We start from the raw sequence: 25,316 nt of genomic DNA, 5'->3' as shown, positions 1-25,316 counted from the left end.
TAAACCTCCTCCTGAAAGTAATTACATTTTTCACATTTAGAATTCTAATTAATGAAGGTATATTTAACCTTTTGTTTTTGTTTTCCAAGTTTTTTTAAGGGACTGTGGAATGGTTCCATACATCAAGATTTTTTTGGATGACCAGCAGTACCGGCTTTCTACTTTGTGTATTCTGGAACAGCTGTCCGTTATAAATCCAGAGGAATACATGAGCATAGCGATCGGAGCCTTGTGCTCTTCCACTGAAGGGGAGCTGCTGTTAAAACAGGACCTCCTCCAGGTATACAAGAAGACGAGTCTGTGCCATGATGTTATATAAAAAAAGGATGCGCATTCGTATCAAACAGTATATTGGTAGATGGGATCAAATAAAAATTGGACTGGGATTTTTGTTTTGTTTTATAGTAAGCTGTCGCACACAAAACCTAATTGTGTGTACCTTTTTACTTAGTTATTGTTTTCTGTTGCTGGTTTAATAATATATATATATATATATATATATTTTTAAATTTTATTAAATGACACAGCCTTGCCAATTGAACCAAACTTTCCTCTTTTTTTATCGTAGCCCTGGCATATTTTGTGAGGTAGAGCAATGACTTCTCCCAATGTCCAAAAAAAAAAAAATTGGCTTCCCTAAATTATCTTTTTTCCTCCAAACCTCCACTTCACCACCACTACACTAGCTGTGTTTTTCCCTCTAGAGGCCAGTGACTCCCCTGCTTCTGGAATGGCTTTCTGCTGAGACTGTGCTATCCTAAATACAGATATTGCTCCTGCTATGTGAATTGTTTTGTATGCCTCCAGGCACAATCTAGTGCTGCTGACCATATTTGTTTATATGAGAAGGAATTTATAGTTACCACATTTTATAATTAGATGTTACGACTCTGAATTTTGAATATTGCACAACAATCTTTTCATTGTATCAAAAAAGAAAACTATAGGAATATTGTAGGTATTTATATTTTAAGATTCCAATATTTTAAGTGATAGAAAGGCAACATGATCCAGCTTTGCAGAAGCAGTATATGCCTGTTCCTTGAAAACACTGCAATGTGGAAGGTCCGGACCGATGTACAAATGTAGTTTTTGGGTCTAATTTTGATAAATTATAACACATTTAAAACATAATAAGCAAGTGAATTTATTATCCTAGCCTTTGGGAGTTTGATAGCATTACAGACAAATTCAGATTGATTTGCTAATATATATTTAGCTGTTAACTCAGCCTCAATTTGATTATACTCCCAGTCTTCCAGTGTGACACACCAAAAATTATGAGCCATATCAAATCACAAAATGTGAAATAAATTCAATTAGGTCTAACCAAGTTACTGAGTTACAGTAGACATCAGTTTTTATAGATTCAAGCTCGAGGAATACTAACTCACAGACGATTAAACTGTAACCGAGTTAATGCCTGTGGCAATGAGATTTGCTCCGACCTTTACTGAAATGTGTCAAAGCCATTCTGATTACTTCTATTGGTGCTGATTTCTTTTTGCTTCCCTTTGTGACACATCACCCATTTGATACATTATCATGCTAAATTGAATAGCTCTAATTTAGTTCTCCGGGGTCCTCAAAATTATTGCCCAAAATGACATGTTATTTATTTAATTTAACAGAAAATGCTTGCTTTTAATGATTTAGAAGTAGAACTTCCTAATTTGATTTTAACAATGAAGATTACATTATTTTAAAATTAGTTTTTTCGTTCAACACCTACCAATGTTTAAAAATAAACTCAATGTCCCAATATTTATTGGAGTGTAGTGTAGTGTATACCAATGCATGTCAAAGTGCATCTCTGCAGGGTTTAAATATAGAAGAACAAAATGGTAAACTAATGTTGCTTATAATCAAATTGTGTTTTGCATACTGTATTTCTGTATTATATTTAATCTGTAGATAGCTACATTACAATTGATACTGGTTTGTTAATACATTTCCTTCTTACATTTATAGTATTAAAACATATAATATGTGTATTCTGTTGTACCCTCTATTTTTGCAGTCTCTTCTTAAAGTGCTAGAAACACCAAAAGGCTGCTGTGCCTTCAGAACAGCAGGGGGATTTAATGGACTGTTATCTGTGATAGTGGACATGGAGGGAGCTCTTTGTGACCAGCCTGCTGGAGAATGGGCTACAGTGGACCTCGACAGTAAAATGGATCTAATTCTATTAACACTCCACACCATCACAGTGGCTATCCACTTGGATCCAGTAAATAGTCACTTTTTTCAGACCACGGGCCATTATGAGAAAATGGCTGAAGCCATCAGGCTCCTTGGTTGCTTCAATGAGGAGGAACTTTTAAAGTCTGACATAGACCTTACTCACTGTAGGACATTTGCTGAATTTGTAGATATTGTTAAAAACTCAAAAGAGCACATACCATTGTCTTTGCATCATTGTCTACAAATTGTGACCTGTCTTGAACAAGTGGCCAGAGGAGCACTTAACATAGACTATTCTAAAAATGTGGAACAAGCTCCGGACAGTTGTGAGCCTCAGGCTGATGGGAAAAACATCCACCCAGAAACAGAAGAAGGGCTTTTCTCTCAGGGTGACCAGGGTTCCATTAGAATAATTAGAAGTGCTGCTTGCAGAACATCCACGATATCTAGTGAATTTGATAGCAGGTATGCTTCCTTTTCTGTTTTGAACATCATGACTGTCTTAGAAATCTTCTGTGCATAGTGTGTCTCTTATTGTCATCTCATGCAGTTGGGGTGATAGGACCGCAAAGCGAACTGAGCTGGTTAAACTGTGCAAAGTGATTTCTGTTATAAGAGACACCATACAAACGACATATTAACTTTTTACTTGGGATTGTACCTATAAACTACTATATATCTGAAGCTAGTCACACAATTTACTGTTTGTTTTGGGCAGATTGATTGGTGAATCCATGATAGTACATCCAGGTGCTATCTGTGTGATGATGACCCTGCTTCCAAAAATATACAATCAAGAGAACACACAGGTACATTTTCATCCATTTATTACTACATTTATTATTATTATTATTATTATTATTATTATTATTATTATTTATTTCTTAGCAGACACCCTTATCCAGGGCGACTTACAATCGTAAGCAAATACATTAAGTGTTACAATACAAGTAATACAATAAGAGCAAGAAATACAATAACTTTTGTTCAAGCAAAGTACAAGTGTGACAAATCACAATTCAATATGCTTTAATGGAAGATGGCAACACTGGGAATTAGTTAGAGAACTACGGTGCCTTTTTTCTTGAAGAGACATATGCCTTTTTTTCCAGCTGTCCATAGAGCTTCAGTTTGCAGTCACTGATCATGTTCAGTCGTTAGTGAAGTCCGAGAGAAATCGTCAGATCATGTGCATGTCTGGTCTTCTACACACCCTCCTAACTCACTGCCAGACCATTCTGAATAACACTGCTCATCCTCTACATCTGTCCATTTTAAGGATCTTTGAGAAACTGGCTTCACAAGCTATTGAGCATAAATTACTAAGGTCTGTATCTTTATTTACACTTTTCAACAAGTACACTATAATACACTTTTTGTGAAGATTTTGTATTGTAGCTGGTTAAGAGAAAACAAATGAAACATTTAAATACAAGTTATTTTGTTTAAATGTGTATTATTAGTTTATTGAACTCATTTTCAGCTTTAATAGTAATTCATAATTATATTATTTTAAAATCAAATATATTTAAAATAGTATTTTTTTTTCAGAATAAAAGTATTTTCATATTTGTTTTGTAAAAGCACCAATTAAATGCTTGATAATAGGTTTTCTGTTACAGACAATTCCTTCGCCTTAGAAATCCCCTAAAGTGTGCAGCCAGCAAACAGAAAGATGTGTCTTATGTGAGATATCAGATGGACTCACATACTACCAGTCTGGTTACACGTGGTAAGGCGGTTTCTTATCTAATTTTAAAGGATCTGTCAACAAGAGATAGCAGGCCATATGTAAAAGTTATTTTTACCTTTTTAATTGAGTTTCAGTTTCAGTAAAAATAGTTTTATTATCCCACGATATTGGTGAGAAATATCACATGTTAATTTAGTTCCCAATTAGGTATTTTGCCCCATTTCTCTCAAGTCTGTCCATCACACTTAGATTTTTTACATATATAAGTTCCATTTCAGCATGTTTTTGAATAATGCCACAGGATGCATTAGCAAAGAGGAAACATTGAATATGAATGCATAGTTAATGATACAAGCATGGACATTTTCATTATACTAAATATTGAATCTACTATTTTTTTTTCAGGTTACACTGACCCTAATTTAAATCAGGATTTTCTTTTTGAAAAAAGAAAATCCAAGTCAGGTTTTAGTTTGCTCAATGTTTCTAGGGACGCCGCCTTTGCACTGCACCGCATCATCAGTCTAGTTTCGATGACATCACCTCGGAACTTTCACCCTCACAATGTATCGACTCCACCATCATTTGTTGAGTTTGACATGAGTGCTACTGGATATGGGTAAGGATTTCATTTAAGTGAATGATTCAATCAAACTGACCGATTTCAGAAATAATGTAAACTAATGTATTAGATACAAAAAATGTTGTTCTATAACTGTAGGCATTGGTTGCCACAGTCAATCTGAGTGGACAGAAGACCAAGAATTACAAGCAATTTACAAAATAAACTGATCGGTTCAGAGACTAATCTCATGTTGTAGAATTAAATGCACAATTTGTTAAGAAGTGTAAGTTTAATTACCTATTGGATAACCAGTGCCCTCTTTTACAGATGGCTTTTCCTTCCTTCACTTGCCACAGTTAAGGGTGTCAATGCAGATGCTGTAACAACTGGTGGACATGGCACAGGTGAGAAATATATATGAATCTGTAATGGAGGCCATGTGTTAACAATTGATGTTCCTGCTTACTTATAGTTCCCTCTGTTTTAGGTAATCCCTGTACATTATTTAAACATTATGAACCTGTTTTACTTACAAATATAGTCATCATGCTCCATATACACTATGATTTAACCTTTATTTCAATGACCAATCAAAACTAAGCACAGGACTTCTTGTGACATGTAGTTGGTGTAGGAAGATTGTAATGACCTGAAGCATTTGGTAAGTTACAGATATTTTAATGTTTCAGATGGCCGGGGGTTTCCTCCTTCTGCTGGCCTGTCCTTCTCCACCTGGTTCCTGATCGGGAAGTTCAGCTCTGCTTGTGATTCACATCCTGTCCGTCTCTTTACAATCGTCCGCCACATGTCAAGGATGGCCCTGCACTTCATATGCCTCTCAGTCAGTATCTCAGCCCCTGACTGTTCCCTGGTTATTACTACAGAGGAGGAAGCTTTTCAGTTCCTAGGTAAATCATTTTTTTCAGTGTTCGTGATAGTTTTGGGAAAGACAAAGCTTATTTCTCTAACCACTGGAAAAATAACAATCTGATTTTCACCTAATTTTAGCATATAAACATCATGCTTTTTTTAGACTTCAGAAAAAAGTTGAATCTATGGGAAGCAACTGAGTATGGGCTATGTCTTGCAAAGAACGTTTTTACGTGTGAAGTGTTAATTCAGCAAAAAAAGATAAAATTATATTATGTTTACATCTCAGTCATGTTTAACACACAGAAAATTGATCCTTGTGTTTTTGTCTTGAACATTGAGCATTTGACTTGAACAGAGTTGTTTTTTTGTTTTTTTTTCTTACAGATATGATGGAGCCAGAGACTAAACATACAAGTTCAGCACCAACCTCTGTCCGTTTTATGTGCTCCAAGCTGCTGATTCCTGGACAGTGGCATCACCTGGCTGTGGTCATTGCTAAGGACATGAAAAAGACCTGCAAGCTCACTGTCTATTTAAATGGGAAAATAATAGGGACAGCAAAGGTAACCATGTAATTGGTACAGCATGTATATGCTCTGTTTAAAATGATTTAAACAGGTTAAAACTGATATCTGTAATATTAACATCATCTCTCAGTTTCCTCAAAGGATGTTGCCAATATTCCAAAGGCTAATGCAGTATTGTTTGCATTTTCTTCTTAGATGCAGTATATTCAACCTTTCCCAGGGCAAAGCATTTCTATGGAGCCAACTGCTGTCATTGATGTGTATGGCATTATAGGCACTCCACACATATGGAAGCAGATGTCTTCTCTGATTTGGCGCCTTGGCCAAGCATATTTGTTTGAGGAAGTTATCTCTTTGGAAACAGTTGCAGCTCTTTATAAACTGGGTCCAAACTACTCTGGGAACTTGCAGGCAGTGTCTTTTGCAGGTCTGTTACTATCAAACACCTTTCTGCTAGATAAGAATGATCAGCATAGTTTACTTTAAATTGTATACATAAAAGAAGGTACTTTGGAAAGTAGCGCCTAGCAGTTTGTCATAGGAAAGTCATTATATCATTTCAGAACCACCAGAGCGAGTTAAAGGCCAAGGTGCTAAATGTCAGCCATGGTTTTAAGGGGTTTTGTCTTCAGTTTTATAAATAAATACAAAATAAATAATGTTTTCCTCTTTCTCTTAAGAAATCCAGCTATGTGAACAATGGTCTGATTAAAATTGTGCAGCTGGTTTATTTTTCTCTTATATTATATACGAACATATATTAATGTGATAACTGACATGCAGTGCTTTTGAAAATCTTATTTTAGGAGATGATGTTAATCCTGAGCCCTCACCATCCAGACTGGTAACTGAGGAAAGGATTTCTTTCGGTATCAATGCAAACTCATTCTCTGTTACCACTGTCATGGACATTAAAAGTTGTTACAATGAAGTTGATAGCCGCCAGATAGCTCAAGAGGTATTTATGTGTGAAATGTACATGTAGAGGGTAACTGTATCTGAACAGATAACTCAGTCTAGCTCATGTGTTCTGTCTCACTGTACTAATTTGTTGTGTCTATTTTGTTATTGTCCTCTGACGTTTTGTGTGTTTTATATATATATATATATATATACATATATAAGAAAAAGGTAATGTAGGTACACAAAAATGTGAATAATTGATAAAAAATCAATTGTATCAGGACATTTTGGACTACAAGTCCTTCTTATACTGTTTGAAATGATTTGTTAGAGCAGTATATGAAGTTGGCCTGACTGTTTTATTTCCTTTAGATGGGGATTACATCACGTGACAGCTCTACTCCAGTATACCTGGCCAGAAACCTCGCTCAGCATCTCAGCGGGACCGCCCGTACTATTGGAGCCGCACTTGTGGGGCATTATGGTAAAGAGTTTAGGTTGCTGTTATTAGTTGTTAAACCAAATCTTCAACTGAAGACTTTCCTTTTAAATTGCAATTTTTTTTTAAATCGCAATAATGTGTTACAAATAGATTTTGATGATACAAAACTGTCCTGTAGGGGGTAGCCTAGGACATGAGGTGAACAACTCATACCCTACAGTAGTTAGTTCTAACATTTGAATAGCTTATCTTGCAGAAGCAGTTCTGGCTATGATGTGAGGATACACTCTGTCTCTATCATTTTTTTAGACTACAATGAAGGATGTGAACTAGGTGTAGAATTTTCCTTGTTGTCTAACATTAATGCAGTATGCATCGCTGTACATACTGAATATAATGTACACCTGCTGAGTGTCAGTGGCCAAAATAAATAAACATACTTGCTGTCTTCCAGGAGTAAGAACATTTGCGTCCAACACTGCAGCCAACAGCTTTCAGTTCATCGGGGGGCCCTCAGTGATTTTAGGCTTTGTTGCCATGGCATCCGACGACAGTTCCATGTATGCAGCTATGAAAGTTCTGCTGTCAGTCCTCAGCAGTAGCACTGGCTGTGAGAAGGAGATGAAACGTATTAATGGGTACAAGGTATTGGATCAATTATTAGTCCTTTTAGTCGTGTCAGTCATTATCGGTTAGCAAAACTATAATACCATTTCTGCATCAGATTTAAGATTAGTAAGGCATTTTTCTACTATAATTCTACTGCTAGTTCTTTGTTATTCAAAAAATTAGCTTTCTAATTATTGAACCACAGTCAATAATTAGAAACATTTTAGCCTAAACCTAGTTTATTTTCGGTAATATTGTTAATTGAATAATAAAACCATTATAGGTAAGTATCATCTTACTCTGTTTCAATTACATAGAATTACAGTGTAATTGTTATTTATTTATTTTTTTTAGTTATTGGCGTTTCTGTTGAAGTTGAAGTCTTCATTGTTAAGCAACAGAATATTTCAGCTCATACTCTCGATTGTTGGAACCATGGAACTTGGCAGTGGAGCAGCTACAATTCAGAACCATAGTGCTTTTAAAGACATTCTCTGCGATTCTGAGGTACATTCATTTTCTGATGTTACTGGTCTTTCACTTGAAATGTTTAGAATTTTTAAACATTACATTTTTTACTATTTTTAGGTTTGGCAGAATGCACCAGATAATCTAGATTTCATTCTTTTGACTCATTATGTGGATCTGCTTAAATCTCCAAGGTAACTGATATATATTCTCCATACAGTATGTGTCGAAATGTAAAAAAATAATGTTGCATTCTTTTATTTAAAGCTTAAGGGTTATACAGTGGCCCAGACAAATGAATAGGAGCTAGCATGTGTACAGCTGGTGAACAATTGATGAGTGTCTAGACTTTAGAATATTACTGTTAAACTAATCAATAAGTTTGCATTAATGACATGATGGAAGTAGTTGTCTGTATTACAGCAGATCTATATGTCTGTTTCTTCTATATTTTGTTATTTCAGATTATATGAGTTTAACAAAGACTCTTTTAGCTTTTGAAACATTAAATCACCATGTTACCTGTTTTACAATGCTTTTAGTTTAATTCTCATTTATATGACATCCATCATAACAAGTGACCATGAACGATCACATTAACAAAGAGCTATTCCCACAACAGCATTGTTATGTATGATTGAAAAGCTTACTGGTACAGTATATGAAAAGGTAATATTTGGTGGATTACTAAAAATCAGTCAATGCAACAGACACATTTAAATGATGTTTGACTTTCAACCAATACAAAGCAAGTAGCAACTAAGAACCCTTTTTGGGCCCCCTATTGTCTGGTTCTCATTCCCATAAGTTAATATTCTTCTTTTACTCACCAGTGATGGACCTAGAAATGCTGAAGTCATGCATCGGATGAATGTGATAAAAAAGCTTATTTTCCAACTTAATGAACCCAGCCTGACTTGTGAAAAAGTCAAAATTATTTCTATCATAATGAAAAATCTGTTGAAGGGGTATTTTGATACCAAGGATGTTCTCAGGTATGTCAAACGTTAAGTGTTTTCTAAATCACTTTTATTTTTTATATTTTTACTGCACTGTTTGTATGTAATCAACATCACAACATGCATGTTAATGTGGTATTTTATACTGTGCCCTCCAGACTTGGATTATTCCTTGTTTACACACTGCTGCCACCTTCCCTGAATGAAAATGTGATTTTTCCTGAGAATGACTTGGATGTGTCTACCCAAGGTAATGACTGTTATCATCACACTCTGTATCACTAGCACCTTTTTAAATACATCTATTCCAAATGCAGTCTTACCACAAATACTTTATTTTAATCTGTATGGTTAGCCCTGAGTCAAACACCTGCAAGAACAATCTGGCTGAGGAACCAGTTGCTGCAGATGCTGTTAGATTTAATCTGTTCAGACAACCTTCATCCAAGTTCAAAGTGAGTACCAGTTAGTGGGTAAATGGAGGGGTGTTGACAAAAAGTATATTTCAGCTCTAATTGATGTGGGATATATAACTCTAATAACTTGTTACTGGTTTATGTAATTTTATTTTATTTTTTTTATTTTTTTTAAGGGATCAAGAAGAAATGTTCATGGCCCTGGGATCAGATTGGTTTCTACTTTTCATACAAGGTCATCTGCATTCAACCACAGTTTTGTTAGGAGCAAAGTTACTGATTCACTTCCTGTATAACCCAGTCATCATGGAGAAGTTCAGAGATGGAATGCCAACAAGTAGCTGGCTCTCAAACATTGCAGAAGATTGTGCAGTACTAATGTGTACGTTTAAATCTCTATGCAAGATACATTTGCTGGGCATTAGTATGTTTGTATTGCTTTCCTTGTTATCGCCATTTGATATGTGCTATTCCTGTTGTTTATAAAGCCATCACGACTCCTGAAGGGCCATTCCAATACAGGTTGTATAGATATAAAAAAGGAGTGGGTACTTCAGTCTCTTTTACTAAATAAGGACTTAGTTAGTGCAAAGTCCTGGACTGTAAGGACTAAGGTTGCCTACCACTGCTATATAGGAACAGTAGCTAGCAAGCATCGAGCTAGCAAGTTTACCTTTTGGATCTCCAATCATGACTTTTAAATATCTTCCTAATGGAACCTCCTCACTTAGCCTGCTTTGCTTGTTTGTTTTTCTGTCTGCCCAACAAATAAAAACATCCGATTTTAATGCTGTTCACATGTTTTCATTATGAAAATGCTGTTAATTTGTTTTTGCTGCTAGACAATTTAAAAAGTCATCCTTGGACAGCTGCACAGACTGCATGTGTATCACCCGGATTTGCAGTGTTGCAAAACCTTTTAGGACACCATGTGCACATCCCTCAGGTCTACTACCTTCTGGCAGCCTTGTTCCTACAGAAACCAAGTCTCGAAGTGCCAGCAGAAAAGGTACATTATAAAAATGGGTGTTTTTAAATCTCCATGCAATATACATTTGCAAGACACAGTACATCAAACTGTAAAGTGACATATTTGTTTTTGCACAAAGAAAAACCCCTTTGTAAGGCTACAGAATTGTGAAATATACAATGTAAGGATACCGAAGAACCCTCAAATTATTAAAATCTGTTGTTTTATAAATTAACTTCAGTTGGTGTTTTTCTTCTTTTTGACAAGGACTCAGATACACTTAAAATGTAAAGCAGCATCATAATGTGTCTGTTAACTTTTTTTTTTTTTTGCAGCTGGACCTTGATTCAATGCTGCAGTATGTAATAGAAAATGTAAGTGAAAGGCAGAAGATATGCTTATGTGAGGATGTGGCCATTGTTCTCTTGGAGTTGGTAAAGATCATTTTAAGCAAGGTAAGGAAGTAGGAAAAAACAAAACTGTCTGTTTCATCAGAAATTGAGATCATAGAGAAGGATACTGAATAAACATTGGTGTCTGTGTTCAAGAGAACTAATTAATTGCAACAAACAGTATGGGGTAGAATGGCAAATGAAAAAGAAACATTTTAATAAATGTGTACAACATGTAATGGTCATTAACTAAATGAGTACTGTTTCTGTAAACATTGTTAGTGTCACCTACTGGCTAGATTACATGATTTAACTAGCAGGCTAAATAATAGAAGTACTTGGTAACAGCAATACATGTTTTATATATAGGCATTACTTCATTAAAAACAATCTACAGGATGATACATAAACAACACACCATTTCAAAAACATGTTACTATTCCAGATTGCTATGACATTGTCCATACTGCCGGGTGTGATTGCCCATATACTGTACATTAACATACAGTAGGCATGTTCGTCAATATTGTATGCATTCCCTTTACGCCATATAATAAATGGTGTGTACTTGTAAAAGTGAAATGAATAAACATGCTCTGTAATAATGTTTTTCCTATGGTGTGTTTGTCTGTTAAGCCCACAACAGGTACAGAGGACCGTTGGGAAATAAACTACCCCGGGAGTGTCATGCAGTTTTTTTGCTTGGTCCACAACATCTCCCCAAGAGAGCCTCTTTGGTCTTCTCCAGAATTTCTCCATGCTTTGGCTGGCACTATCTTCCCATCAGATTCTCAAGTGGTAAGTATACAGTGCTGCCTTCCTTCTGTTCTTGTGATTCTTGGAACATTTTTCTGTCAATTTAATAGCAAGCCTGTTATAACAAATGGCTTGTTTCAATTTGCTGTAAAGTAAAGTAAAGTAAAATAAATTATGACCATAAGTGCTGAGGCAGGCAAATGTGCATCCCTACCATGTCAGGGATAGTGTTCCCAAGGGAATGAGATCTCTTCATATGCTATCATTGAAAGGTTAAAATGTTTTCCTACATGCAACAAACAATTATTTTGATTATCTAATCCGTGGCCCACTGAGGTAACTATACATGCCATCCATTGTTTTTTTTTCCCTCTATGTATTTAAACAGACACTGCAGTATCACTTATTATTTATTAATTGTTTCAGATGATAAAAACACATACAAAACATATATTGCATGTGTCTGTTTTATTTATTTTTTTGTAATGCTGAATGGGCTCACTGAATGTAAAGCTTTATTAAAGAGCTTACTTTAGACATTTAGCTTTAAATACCATTTAAATGGATTTTTAACATTCCCCTTACTTGATGGTCGTCTGGGTGGTACTGGATTATATTGCTTCACTCTAAAGTTTGAATTTTTTATCAAAATCTGCCATGGCCTGGTTTTGAGCTAACTGGAGTCCTAAGTGCCTGAACTGAACAGCCTTCCTCATTCCATTAAAATCACATGACAGTGGGACCTTTCAACTCTGCCAGTCCCAGCTACTCTCTCTGTGGAGTATATAGCTGGGGCTCGATATTGGAGCAACGGAACCCACAACCATTTAGAATTGCAAATACCAGAGAAATAAGTGAAAAACATAAAAGCAATTAAAATGACATTTGAAGATGCTAATTCTTTAATAGATTTAAACAGCGCTGTGATACAATGAGTACATGTAGGTACATTGTTATTAATATGTGCATACCGTCCTATAGACCCCACAGGACTGTTCAGTGCTTTCTGAAGGCACTTGCATTCAGGAGACAGTACCGCCACCGTTTACCAACCCAGCCAGGAAACAGGTGTGTGATTTCATGCGCATTCTGCTGATGGACAGTCTTATAAACATCCCAGCCAAGAAACATCTGCACCCGTTTGAACTCCTTCTAGAGGTTAGTGTTTTTCTACCTCTTTATTTTTTGAAAATGGTACCTGTTCAGATTTTTGAATGTTGTTAATTGACTGAAATGTCTTGGAGATATTTTTTTGACAATAGACAAACTTCTTTTTTAATTAAAAAAAAAAAAAAAAAAAAATATATATATATATATATATATATATATATATATATATATATATATATATATATATATTTAGTTTTCCCCAGAAAAGGCGACACATGATCAAAGGCAGAGTTTCCAGACGGAGTTGCTTGAATTCTTGATGGACATTGTGCAGATGACATGTCGGGAAGAAGGAAAAGCTACTCATTTGGCCAGAGATGGTACAGTAACTTGATTCTTTGCATTCTTCAGGTAACTCTGGAACAGAAGTAATTTAAATGTAACACATTTTTAAAAGAGCCCAGTTAATGACAGACGACCTATTCTGACCCATGGAACCATATATAAATATAACCAATATAAATATAACCAAACAGCCGTCATTCTAAGTACCATATTATAACAGTACAAGTTGCTAATTATATTCCAATAATAGGCATACTCCTGTCCTCCGTTCATTAGCTTCTTTTATTTTCATAGATTATAAAATCTCTAACAGCACTCAAGACGGAAAGATTGCCATATTAGTCGGAAATGTAGCTTTCTTCAGTAAGAAGCTTGTTGAAAAGCTGTACGCTGGCATGTTTGTTGTGGAGCCTGAGAAAATTCTTCTTTTCATTACGGACCAGATTGTTGTGGTAAGTGATTACTCTCTATTATAAATGTACCGTTTGTCTACAAACCAGTGTAATTTGTTATATGATATTTAATTAACATCCTCACTATTTTCCTTTTTGCACATGTTATTCTGTGTTTGTGGCTATGCTTTTTTTCTCAGGTACTGGAGAAAGCCTATTCCCAGCGGGAGCAGATTGTAAGCATCCTCTATAACAGTTTAAATAGAGCTATACTCTACTTTCTGTCAAGACCGCGACAGTCTTTGGCTGAACAGCAGACCCTTGCCAGGTCTTTGAAAGTCCTGCAGGACCAGTGGGACATCATCTTTGCAACCTACAACTCCAATGTGAACTTTATTACCTGTCTCATGCACTGTCTTGTTCAAATTAAGGCTGGAAGGTAAGCAGTTGCAAACAGCTTGATCTTTTACATACATTTGTTTAATTCATACAGATTTGTGCACACTACTCGGCAACATGTCTTGTTGGAGCATAGTGTGTTTAAATTTATTTAAATCAGTAGTTACTTGAGAAAATTGGTAACAATTCTCACTTTGTACAACAAATAATTATTATAAGGAAAGCTTGCCAATCAGTAAAATTAGTAAATTAGTAAAATCTTAAATCCTGATTTTGTCAGGACTAAAACTGACGGGATTAAACCACCTCTCCTGTGTTACAGACAACATCCTGAGAAATTGAATTTTAGTGTGAACATAGCAATTTCACAACACTACTGTGCCTCCGCTTTTTCAGAACCTGATGATTATCCCAAACAGATATCATGTGGCAATTTTAATCTAATCCGACTAGGGCATGTCAGTGCCACAGAAGACTTTTGACCAATATTTCCGGGGCGGACGCATTGGAATTTTAGATTAAAAGATGAAGTAGTAAACATCTGAGTTGCTAGGTTCATGCACTTTCTTATTCAGAATACCACATGTGATTGATTTCACAGACAACAAAACAATGGAAGAGAAGTGTCACTCGGAGTGTATGTGGTTAGTTTTCAGTGTTGGGCATGTTACTGAAAAAAAGTATCTTGTTACTAATTTCTTCAGAAAAAAAGCTAATTATAATGTCCTTACTTATTACTTAATAAAAAAAAGTAGCACGCTATTTTACTCATTATATTACTCATTGTATTTCTTTCTTGTCTTGTCCTGCGAAACAGTTGTTGACTTGCTTACTATTTAATTGTATGTCTGGTAATTCATTTATTAAATGTGTCAAACAGGTTGTTAAAATGTTTGTAGTCTAACAACAACTCTTAATAATTGACTGGATGTAGCACATAGTAAATTATAATCGTTGCAATACGTGTGACACTACGCAAGTCATAGGAGTGAAAATTAAAAAAAAAAAAAGAAAAGAAACTTGAGTTACATAAAGGCTTTTTATAAGAGAATAGCAAGCTTTATAGTTGGGGGTGGGAAAAAGCGGACATAATGTGTATATATATATATATATATATATATATATATATATATATATATATTAATGTAATAGATACACATGTATTGTGTAGATACATACTACTGTATACATCAATTATACTGTGGTATTTTTCATTAACTTGCGATTTGAGTTCTTCATAGCATACATCGTTTAAAACAGTTTGACATTTTTTTTATAAATCTAAATAGTCGAACGCAATATATTACCTCGTTATTGACAAAAAGAATATTATTACAGTAACGCATTACTTACGGTACGTTACCCCAACTATGTTAGTTTTAGACTCTTCCAAGTGGGCTTAAGACTGGTTCCATATTCCGGACTCATAATGCAGTAACATGAATATAAGTGTTTGCTGTTTTATGAAAAGTTTGTAAATGCATTTCAGCTGTCCTGATGGCTTTGGATTGAAAGGACACAAGAAGCACCCCAAGGGAATTTGGTATCACTTTTTGCCAAAGAAGAATATTCAGACAAACCGGAAACTTGAACTACCTAATGAATTAGATGGTAATTTGTCCTTTTTTAAAATGTTTCAGTGATATCCGTACATGAACTGATTCATTTTAGAAAAAAAAATAAGTGGTTTGCTTTAACAATCATACTAAATGTTTTACTTTCTTTAAAACCATACCCTCTATATATTGCACGTCAACAGATCTGTTCTATCTATGTAATCTCTTACACAATTTTGTTTTTAGTTCAATCAGAACTTCTGAAGTTAGTGGAAACTACATGGAGTAAATTAATGTCCGAGAGAAGGCGCACTCTAGAAGATACCTACAAGATTGATCTGTTAGTAAAGCAGGGGAATTCAGACAGTGGCATGAATATTTCTGAAATTACCCCTCTTTGGGAAGAAACAGCAAGTAAAGCTTGGCAGCAGTTTATAGGTTTGTGTCATTTATATTTATATACTGTATTGTGTGGCATTAAAAAAAAGAAAAGTTGAATTACCAAAGACTTTCATGTATCTGCAAACTTGCTTCGTGGAGAGACACACATGATTCAGAGACCTAAAGGTTGTGCTACATTTATGAAGATAAAACTTGAATCTAATTTTGCACATGTTTACTTTACTGTTAACTGTAAAATACACATTTCACTTCCTAACATATGCATTGGTTGTACCTTCGTGAAATGCATCCATTTGTTGTGTGGACTTACTTTTAAAGTGTGTTTTTATGTACTTTTTATCTCAGCTTCTCGAAAGAAGAAATTAGCTAAAGTCATGGCAGTGCATAGCCAGCAAGGGAAATCCTATCCCATAAGCAGCTCCCTTGCAACAGCAATGCGGACAGCACACAAGAGGTTTGTTAAGGACACAGAGTGCACTGTTGAGGTGAGGCCAGATTATTGTTCTTTATTTTTATTTTTAAATTGTGTTTTATAATGTGAAATATTAACAAATGCAACTAGTTACACACAGTTCTACCAAGCAAAGTTTTTTTTTGTGTGTTTTTTTTGGTTTTGTTTTACTAAACTGGCTGACTAATTCAAGCGCACATTTATTATGAATGACACTTTTTCAGTCAAGCAAGTAATGTAGCCATTTCATCGATGCTGATTTAAAAGAAGCTTGCAAGATTGTGTGTATTAAAAAAATCACTGTCTGTCAGTTGCCTCTGATTGTGTTTTTTGTTTTTTTTGATAGGCTTGTAATGCAAGTTCATTTTCCCCCAGATGCAGGGGTTATTAGCAGAGTGAAAACTCATTCACAGGTACATATGTAGACTGTGACGTCATACCACAGAGTATGAGCAATTCGCCTTGGGGTCTGTTTCATTTTTTTTTTTAATTAATTTTGATTATTACAGCTGATTCACACCTCAGTGAGCAAAGTAATTGATATTTGTTAATTTATCCCAAGGAACATTTTGTAGAACATGCTTTTTTCTGTTGAAGGTTAAAGACTCTGTTATTGTTGTTTTGGGTTTTTTTTCCCACTAAATGTGCCCACATCATTAGTTCCTCCAGTGGAAACGTTGCCATCTGGAAAAGGAAGCACAGAGATATTATTCAGGCACGAGTGCATGAAATTGGGGTTTCTGCAACTGCTGTCTCTGTGTGGTGACAAAAGGAGGCTGTAATTATAAAGTCCCAATCTGTTGAAAACATTATTCATTTTGTGTTATTCCTTATCATATCGTGCAGTGACAGCCTATCAAAGCCTTTGATAAATTGTCCGTCTTTTGAGACACAAGTGGAATTTGCATCCTGTTGGAGTTGTGCTCGGACAGAACATTTAAAAAGAAATCTCAAAGACTTACGGATTATGGCACATTTATGCCAAATGTCCTTATTCTCTACTTTACTTGATTTAAAGGATCTTATTATAGATTATTGATGTTCTCAAATGCTAGTATTACAAAGGGGTTGTGGTTTTGACCATTTTCATTCTTATGCTGCAAGTTTCATCATATATAAAGACTGACCAGTTCATCACTACAGCGGGTTGGAGGGAGGTGTCAGACTTATTATTTATTTGCCCTACTGTTCAGTACATTCATAGTACGATCTTGGTGGTCTTCACAATATTAAGAAAAACACCCCTTTGAATAATAATAATATTAATAATGAACACTCATAACATGAGGATAATGCACTTCTCCTATGCCAGTACAGGGTGAGATGAGACAGCAGATGCCTTACCACCCACAGAAAGTGTCCTTGTAGTTCTAGTGTAAACCTTGAAGCGTTTTTTATTCTGATACTGAATGTATCATTTGCATAATATTAGGAAGATAATTAACATCACTAATTATCAAATTAAGTTCATTAAGCATTCACCAACAGCACACAATGAAGTTGACATTATGTTGTATTGTCAACAAAGGTACTGATTTCTTGGGAAGTAATTAAAATGTAAATTAGCATGATGTTAATTGCAGGGATGATGTTATTGAATATTTCATTCAAAATGCTTATAGTGACAATTTATTTTTATTTAATATAGGACTTTATTAATGGTAAATATCATAGATGAATGTTTTTAGTAATGAGCAGGGTTGCTTGGTAGCTAACACAAGTGGTTTGAGGCACAGTGTACCAGGTATAAAGTTACTCCTGGAATGCTGCTTTTATAGCAGTACAATGACTGAGTACGGTTTATACAGTATTGGCATGTTTTGTAGGTAAAGGTCAAATGCAATATTAAAGTTAATAATTTATGGTTCCATGTGAATTTAATGCAGGGTCAGATTACAATATGTAAATACAGTACTTCACTTTTATAGAATGCAATGTGAGGGGAGGTTTTTGTTTTTCTGTTTTTAATCAATAGCGGATTACTTTGATTTATTACTTATGGTCTAGTGACTTTATAATTATAGTAAAACTTCAATTAAACACCTCCGCCGTTTCTTTACAATATTTGTCGCAGACCCGGTGCATATTGGAGACAGGCGATTTATATTAGATCGCTCTAGCTTCACATGCTTCATGCTTCATTGAGAAGCCGCTAACACACAACCTTGTAGCAACTTTGTTAAAAGGTTGTGTGTCAGTGGGAACTAAGTAACAGTTTTGTTTTATAACAAAATTACATTGTATTGTACACCTTCAAGTATAAAGCGAAAGTATTATTACGGTCTTTGTATATGCATTGGTTAACAAGGATACAGTGTGCAAAACATTGGAAAATGAACAAGCAGAAGTACTACCATTGTTAATAATAATAATAATAATAACAGTTAAATCCACTAAAAGACAGCCTTGTAGATATCAGAACACAGGCGTGTAGGCTACGCTTACATCAATAATAATGTTGTTGTTGTTATTATTATTATTATGATTATGATTATTATTATTATTATTATTATTATTATTATTAATAATAATAATAATAATAATAATAATAATAATAATAATAGTAATAATAATACAAACTTCGAAAATGTATCAATAAGTAAGTATCATTATCAAAAATAATTTATTGTTTAATCTTAAACTTGTACATTGTTAATACAACAAAATGCATTAAAATACACCAAGAGGTTTGTAGCTGGCCTAATTTCAGCACACTTAAAATTATCAAAACTTTTAATAATGTAATAACTGCATTAAACAAACATGCATTACATGTAGGCCTACCTTAAATTACATTTTCTATTATTATTATTTATTAATCCTGAGAGTCACTTTCATCGCTGTCACTTCATTATGCTCAAGCTCCTCCTCATCTTCCTCAGCTTCAATGGCAGTGACAGAGACCCGGCGTTTAATAGAGACCCGGTGTTTCTTTACAATATTTGACAGCAGACCCGGCGCGTATTGGAGACAGGCGATTATTTTAAGTTTTACGGTACTTTCAAGACATTTTGCTATTTAAAATGTTAAATCTCACTTTATTTAATAAGTGTGTATAAATATTCTTCTATGGTAGAGTTTTGTTTGAGAATGAAGAGAGTTTTATGAATAACAGTCCTGTGGTTTAGGATTAGTTTTTTCTTCTTCAAATGGTAAACTTTTAAATTTAAAATTACCCAGTGTGTGTTTTATCAATTTTGCATGGGAATCGTGGTCAGGAGGTGTAGAAGTGTCAGTGATGGCTGTGCAATTTTATTCACACACACTATAAACAGTGAACAAAATGCTGGTAATGACGAGCCAAAAGGTTGCCACCATGGAGGCTAACGGAGAAGACGCAGCTTCTGCTAATTAACACAATTAGTGGGGTCTGCTCTGGGCAGTAGAGTGCAGACGCTCCAATTAAAGCTTCCTTTTGCTCATAAACTATACTTCCACCATTCTCTTCCCCCAGCCTTTGATTCATGGCTATGAGGTATTATCTCTGTTCCTCTCTGGCTATTTCTCACTTTGTGTCTGTGCAGGTCTAATAAGGGCCAATTACTGTTCATTCTTTTCACCACAACAGTACAGAAAGGCTGGGCACGTAATTACTGCTATTTTCAAAAACAAACAAAATCATCTTTGTATTTATTAATAGGGATTATCAATCTCTAAAGTGCTACCTGCTACTGTATATTCCATATGTTTTGACTCCAGAGAGCACTGAAGAAAATGACCACCTCATACTTTTCTTTGTATTTCAAAATTAGTACAAAAAAAAGCAAGCATGTTTTTAATAGTGCACTTCACAGTAGCAACTGTCTACACAAATGTAAATAGGAGGCACATTGTTAAGTGGCTTTCCCTGAAGTAGACAAAATCTGCTTTCTAGGTCATTCTTTATAGAAGTTTCATGTGGATTGCAGACTAGTTTTGTGAGGACACCACTGTGATTATTGGCTTAATGATCCTTTAAGCAAACAAAATATAACTCAATTTCCAGTGTAGTTCAGGAGAATCCTGCCGGGTAATGCCAATCAGTTTAATATATCAGCAGGGCATCAGCCCTGGCGAGCAGCCAAAAGCCATCTAGCACTGTGTAGATATTATAGTTTAACTTAATTATAGCACACTGAAAACAATTGGATTTGGATCCACAGTGATTTGCCCAGTAACTGCAATTTTAATGTAATGCAAAAAAATGGATATCTGGTTATTATGTAAACAATAAAATAATTCTTAGAATAATCAAAAAGGAATTTGCACTTTCTTTATGAGAAATGGGCCATTTTGTGAAGAAAATTGTCTTTTTTTTAATTGTTTCTTCCTATCTGTAACATTCGCTTGGTTTACATGCAAAAGTAAAAGTAAGTCTCACTTTTCTGCCACTGTATTTTGGTAATACCTTTTTAGAAAGGCTATGCTGCAAACGAGATCTTCATTACTGAAATGTTTGACCATGCATTTCCTATAGTGTGAGAGATGTGCGTGGTATGTCCATGCTATGTTATATTCATGTGATATTGGAGAGAGATGTAATAATATAATTGCATATAAACCAAACCATTGATAGAGTTTTAAAACAAACAGGACCAGGCAGTAAAAATGTACTATAGCTGCAATTGTGTTTAAATTGTACGGTAGCTACCATTAAACAACAGCAAATACTGTATAAGTGCTACACAAAATCTAGAGGTATTCATGATCTTTTTCTTATTAAATACAAACTACTGTAAACCATTCTGTTTTATTTTTAATTTCTCTTTAATGCTGAAAACAAGAAAAAACTCTTATGTGGATAATCTTCTTATGTGTATCCCAGATGACATGTGCGTGTTTACATTGGCAGCAATGAAACATCATACAATTACTGTACTAACTGACAAAAAAAACAAACAATATATATATATATTAAAATTAACACATTACTGATACCCAAAATGAAACAGAAAATATATTGTGAGTAACAGTAGGACCAACCTTAATTGTTGAGTGTCTCTTTAATTAACAAGGAGAATTCTTCAGGGCACTGACTGCAGCATACTGGGGCTTAGAAGCTTGAATTATTATGTTGTGGAGAAAGTCATTTTTTGTATTACGTTATGAAAACGATTTTTTGTTATTGTTACAATTTAAAAAAAAAATGTGAACTGTGTTTTCAGTATCTACTGTACCCTATCTGTGCATATGGTTGTTAACAGATCATTTCTTACTTTTTAATAGTTTTCTTTTGTGAGTTGTAATATATAATTTAAATTCTTTTAGGCATTTCTGACATGTATGGATGCGCATAGAAAGAGTGGCCAGGAAGTGTTTGCAGCAGTTTATAAAAATCACATTCAGGTAATGTCACATCAGTCTATAAAATAACTGGTCTCAAACTTTAACTTAATCACATGGGGATATACCTGTATCAATTGTTCTCAGTGTTTGGCTTCCTATCCATAGATGCTTCAGTGTGAAAATAACAAGACTTCCAAACAGTGGGTGGAGATAGAGGAACAACTTCTTCGGGAAAGGGGATTATTTGGTCCAGAAAAAGGAGTTGTTTCCCCGTTGGGGTGGAGTCAGGATCCCGCAGAGGGGCCTGCTCGCATGAGGAAGAAAATGAGACGAAACAACCCAAGTGACAAAAAGGAGGAGGCGGGAAGAGAGGTAACTTTCTGTGGTTTAGGAATGTGAACTGAAATGATTTTTGTTTATATTCTGCTAAATGGCAAATCTCAATTTAATGACATTAATAATGTACTTGAATTGCACATGCCTACAGGTAACAGTGATTTCGCTTCTGACATGCCGCTTTTTTTTTAGTACCAAGCAACCAGCAAAGGATTGTATTTCAAGTTTAATCCTATTGAAGAGAGCCAAGGGATGATCGAGGGCAGTGGATTAAATGCAGGTAAATAATATATTTTTTTTCTTTTTTTCTTAATACCCTAACAGATTATTCAGATATGTTTTGCTTATAATGTATTGTTGCTAATACTAATAACACAGTGAACCTATTCAGTTTTCAATATGCTTTTGAAGACTCAAAGAAGCTGTTATTTACAGTGTGTGTGTGTACATTCCTCTTCAATCCCACAGAGGGAGGCTTACAGGTACAGTGCATGTTTGTGCAGCACACTCACGTGAATCGAAGACTACAAAGCTAATAATCGTCAATTTCATGTCATAAAAAGACAGAGGGCTGAATTGAATTACATTTTTATGACTCCTCCATAGCTATATGTAACAGGATAGTGGCACGAATGAGACTCAGAGGTTTCGAAACTGCAGTTTTAGCGCTGGGTGCGTACTTTTAATCAACAAACATATACAAGCAAGAACAAACAAACAGGCACAGTGGCCAAAATAAAAGGTTTAAACAAAACACTACTGTACAAACACTTGTCAGGCTGGGCATTCGCCTCCGCTGACCAATACACAGCATAGCCACAATATAGCACAGCACAGTACAGTACAGTTCAACACAGGTTACACTCCCCTCCACACCAACCCCTAACAAAGGATTTCTCCTCCCTTATATCCCATGTGGCTGGAGCCTAATTAACCATCAATCATTCAATTAAGGCTCCAGCCACATTCTCAACCCTATATATATATATATACTGTATATATATATATATATATATATATATATATATACACTGTATATACCACACACGCACATATACACTATTTACATGTAGGGCTTTTGCCCTGCCACACTGTACTTGACACTGCCAAAATGTATATTTAATCCAGTCTAGGAAACCTTACAAAGACTTTACATCATAGCCAATGTCCCTTTCATGCAAGTGCAGCTAACCCAGTTTACAATTGAGCAGAAACAGACTGACACATTGGTGGATTGATGTTCTCCATGAAACTTTCCATTACTAACTGTTTACATTCTAGAAGCAAATGATGTGGATGTGCTGGGGAAAGAAGTGGATGAAAACGGACTTGACTGCAACCAGCTAACCTTTTTCCCTTCCTTGAATGAAACCTTTCATTCTGAAGACTTCTCTGAGCAATGTATGGAAACACAAGTCATTCTTCAGGAGATGTCAGAGGCGGAAGAGGTAAGCAGTGCTGTCTGTGTGGAAGATACTTCATATCACCATGACTATGAGTTCCTTTCATTCAACTGCCAAATCAAAGCATTTACACTGTGCTTTGGCTGTCAACAGTCACACACCTAACACATACCTGCAGTAAATGTTGTTGTTTTTTGCAAAAGTAAAAGACTGATTTGATGAACAGCAATATTCAACATAATCAAGGGTGTTGCTTCACAAGCGGGGGGGGGGGGGGGCAAAGAATACATTTAGGGTCCCCCTCTCCATAATAATAAAACTAAAAACTAAAAAGAAAAAAACTCTGGCATTGCATGAATAAACCTAGTGAAGCAGCGGATATCGTCTAGGCTTCATTTTTGCAAATATATCAACCAGGACATCAAAATCAAGTAAAAACTACCAGTGGGTTTAGCTTTTCGTTCCTGTCTTCAACTCAGTAACTTCTTAATTAGTTAAAATGGCACAGGTTATTATCAGGGCCAGCTCCAGGTTTTTGTGGGCCCTGGGCAATGGACCTCCAGTGGCTCCACCTTCACTCACAAATCAAAAATATTTTTCTATCAAAAAGGTTTTCATAATCAGTAGTCCCTCTAAACCAGCCTTGTCTGGAGACATGAGTTGTCTGATTATCATTTTTTCCAGGCAAGCATAAGGTCTACTGTCAATGTAAATGTTTATACTTTTCCAGAACTTTTGGCCTGATGCCTGGTAATCTTTTATACTTAATACAAATATATAATTATATAGCATTTTAGCAATGACAGATTTTATCTTGCAGTATTATGAAGGGGTATTTTTAAAACTGTGTAACATCTTTACAATCTGCAACCTGTTGTACCACTTGTATGATTGTGCAAATGTGGCATAAGCACTGTATTATTAATAACAGTGGGGGGTGATGTCAGCTGTCTTGTATTCATGTAGAGTTTTTCGGTCCTGCTGTGTTGTCTGTCATATAAATAATTCCCTTCATGCTTATTAATGTAGGATCGCAGTTCAAGCTGTTTTGTACAATACTTGATATTTCTGAAAAGAAATACATATAAATATGACAACCTGCAAATATGAATATGTTGTTGCAGAATGTCTGATTACCGTGTCAAGCATATTAATCTTAGAACCAAAATACTGTTGTTAAATTCCACATAGTATATTACTGTATATATACAGTATATTTCTCAACCATTTTAAGAGATCCACTAAACAAGCTGCTGTGTGAAATGAGGCAGTCAAACACATAGATTTTGTTCCAGATTGTGATTCTAGTGAATTGTGATTAATTGAAGTATTCCTTGAATTAACATTGATAGAGAGACCAGAGCAAAACCATGGTAACCCATCAGTCTATATCAAATGTTTGGTTGACCAGACCGACATATAAATAATGCATGTGAATGGGTGCCCAAGTTTAAAAAGCAAATGTTTTTTTGCATATGTTTAAAAACCAGGATATACAACAAAGGATCTCTTGGGGATCAGTGCGTCCAAAACCACTATTCAATTATCACTTCTCTATTGTGTGCATGTCATTGATTAATTCTTGTAATAAACACCAAGGTCTTTTTTACTGTGGCCTGTAAGTGTTTACTGAAAGGGAAGGTTTATTTGATTTGTATTCATTGCAAACGGCTGCCTGTATGCTGGTACCCCATATGGTTTGGGTATTTCAGTCCTGTGGGGTTTAAGCTAGGTTGATGATAGATGAAGGCACAGGTGTAGGTTTCTTCTTTTGAAATGAATTGGAACAATAAAATTAGCCATGCATGGGGCATTCTTGTTGTGTGTGTGTACATACCCCTTTGCCTCCTGTCTAATTCACCCAGTCAGTTCATTTTTTCTTAACGAGTTTATTATTGTT

The 25,316-nt window shown here is 35.1% G+C and overlaps 1 protein-coding gene across 3 annotated transcripts in view; it reads left to right on the top strand.

Moving 5' to 3' along the window:
* Positions 1-25,316, top strand: part of LOC117418177 (WD repeat- and FYVE domain-containing protein 4-like) — a 60,262-nt gene that overhangs the window by 14,187 nt on the left and 20,759 nt on the right. For all 3 annotated transcript variants that reach the window (XM_058985089.1, XM_058985090.1, XM_058985088.1), the window contains 33 exons: positions 90-280; positions 2,021-2,649; positions 2,903-2,993; positions 3,297-3,511; positions 3,807-3,916; positions 4,283-4,496; positions 4,770-4,846; positions 5,132-5,350; positions 5,700-5,878; positions 6,038-6,269; positions 6,649-6,800; positions 7,118-7,229; positions 7,642-7,832; positions 8,151-8,303; positions 8,385-8,458; positions 9,098-9,259; positions 9,382-9,473; positions 9,579-9,678; positions 9,816-10,021; positions 10,482-10,648; positions 10,945-11,064; positions 11,638-11,799; positions 12,739-12,915; positions 13,121-13,247; positions 13,507-13,664; positions 13,805-14,043; positions 15,493-15,614; positions 15,806-15,997; positions 16,307-16,446; positions 21,660-21,737; positions 21,843-22,049; positions 22,206-22,293; positions 23,295-23,461. In XM_058985089.1, coding sequence (XP_058841072.1) covers positions 90-280; positions 2,021-2,649; positions 2,903-2,993; positions 3,297-3,511; positions 3,807-3,916; positions 4,283-4,496; positions 4,770-4,846; positions 5,132-5,350; positions 5,700-5,878; positions 6,038-6,269; positions 6,649-6,800; positions 7,118-7,229; positions 7,642-7,832; positions 8,151-8,303; positions 8,385-8,458; positions 9,098-9,259; positions 9,382-9,473; positions 9,579-9,678; positions 9,816-10,021; positions 10,482-10,648; positions 10,945-11,064; positions 11,638-11,799; positions 12,739-12,915; positions 13,121-13,247; positions 13,507-13,664; positions 13,805-14,043; positions 15,493-15,614; positions 15,806-15,997; positions 16,307-16,446; positions 21,660-21,737; positions 21,843-22,049; positions 22,206-22,293; positions 23,295-23,461 — 5,543 coding nt within the window. The remainder of the gene's footprint in view (positions 1-89; positions 281-2,020; positions 2,650-2,902; positions 2,994-3,296; positions 3,512-3,806; positions 3,917-4,282; positions 4,497-4,769; positions 4,847-5,131; positions 5,351-5,699; positions 5,879-6,037; positions 6,270-6,648; positions 6,801-7,117; positions 7,230-7,641; positions 7,833-8,150; positions 8,304-8,384; positions 8,459-9,097; positions 9,260-9,381; positions 9,474-9,578; positions 9,679-9,815; positions 10,022-10,481; positions 10,649-10,944; positions 11,065-11,637; positions 11,800-12,738; positions 12,916-13,120; positions 13,248-13,506; positions 13,665-13,804; positions 14,044-15,492; positions 15,615-15,805; positions 15,998-16,306; positions 16,447-21,659; positions 21,738-21,842; positions 22,050-22,205; positions 22,294-23,294; positions 23,462-25,316) is intronic.

The sequence above is a fragment of the Acipenser ruthenus genome, chromosome 13 (assembly GCF_902713425.1).
Source record: "Acipenser ruthenus chromosome 13, fAciRut3.2 maternal haplotype, whole genome shotgun sequence".
NCBI lineage: Eukaryota > Metazoa > Chordata > Actinopteri > Acipenseriformes > Acipenseridae > Acipenser > Acipenser ruthenus.
This window is presented reverse-complemented; position numbering and strand designations above follow the sequence as displayed.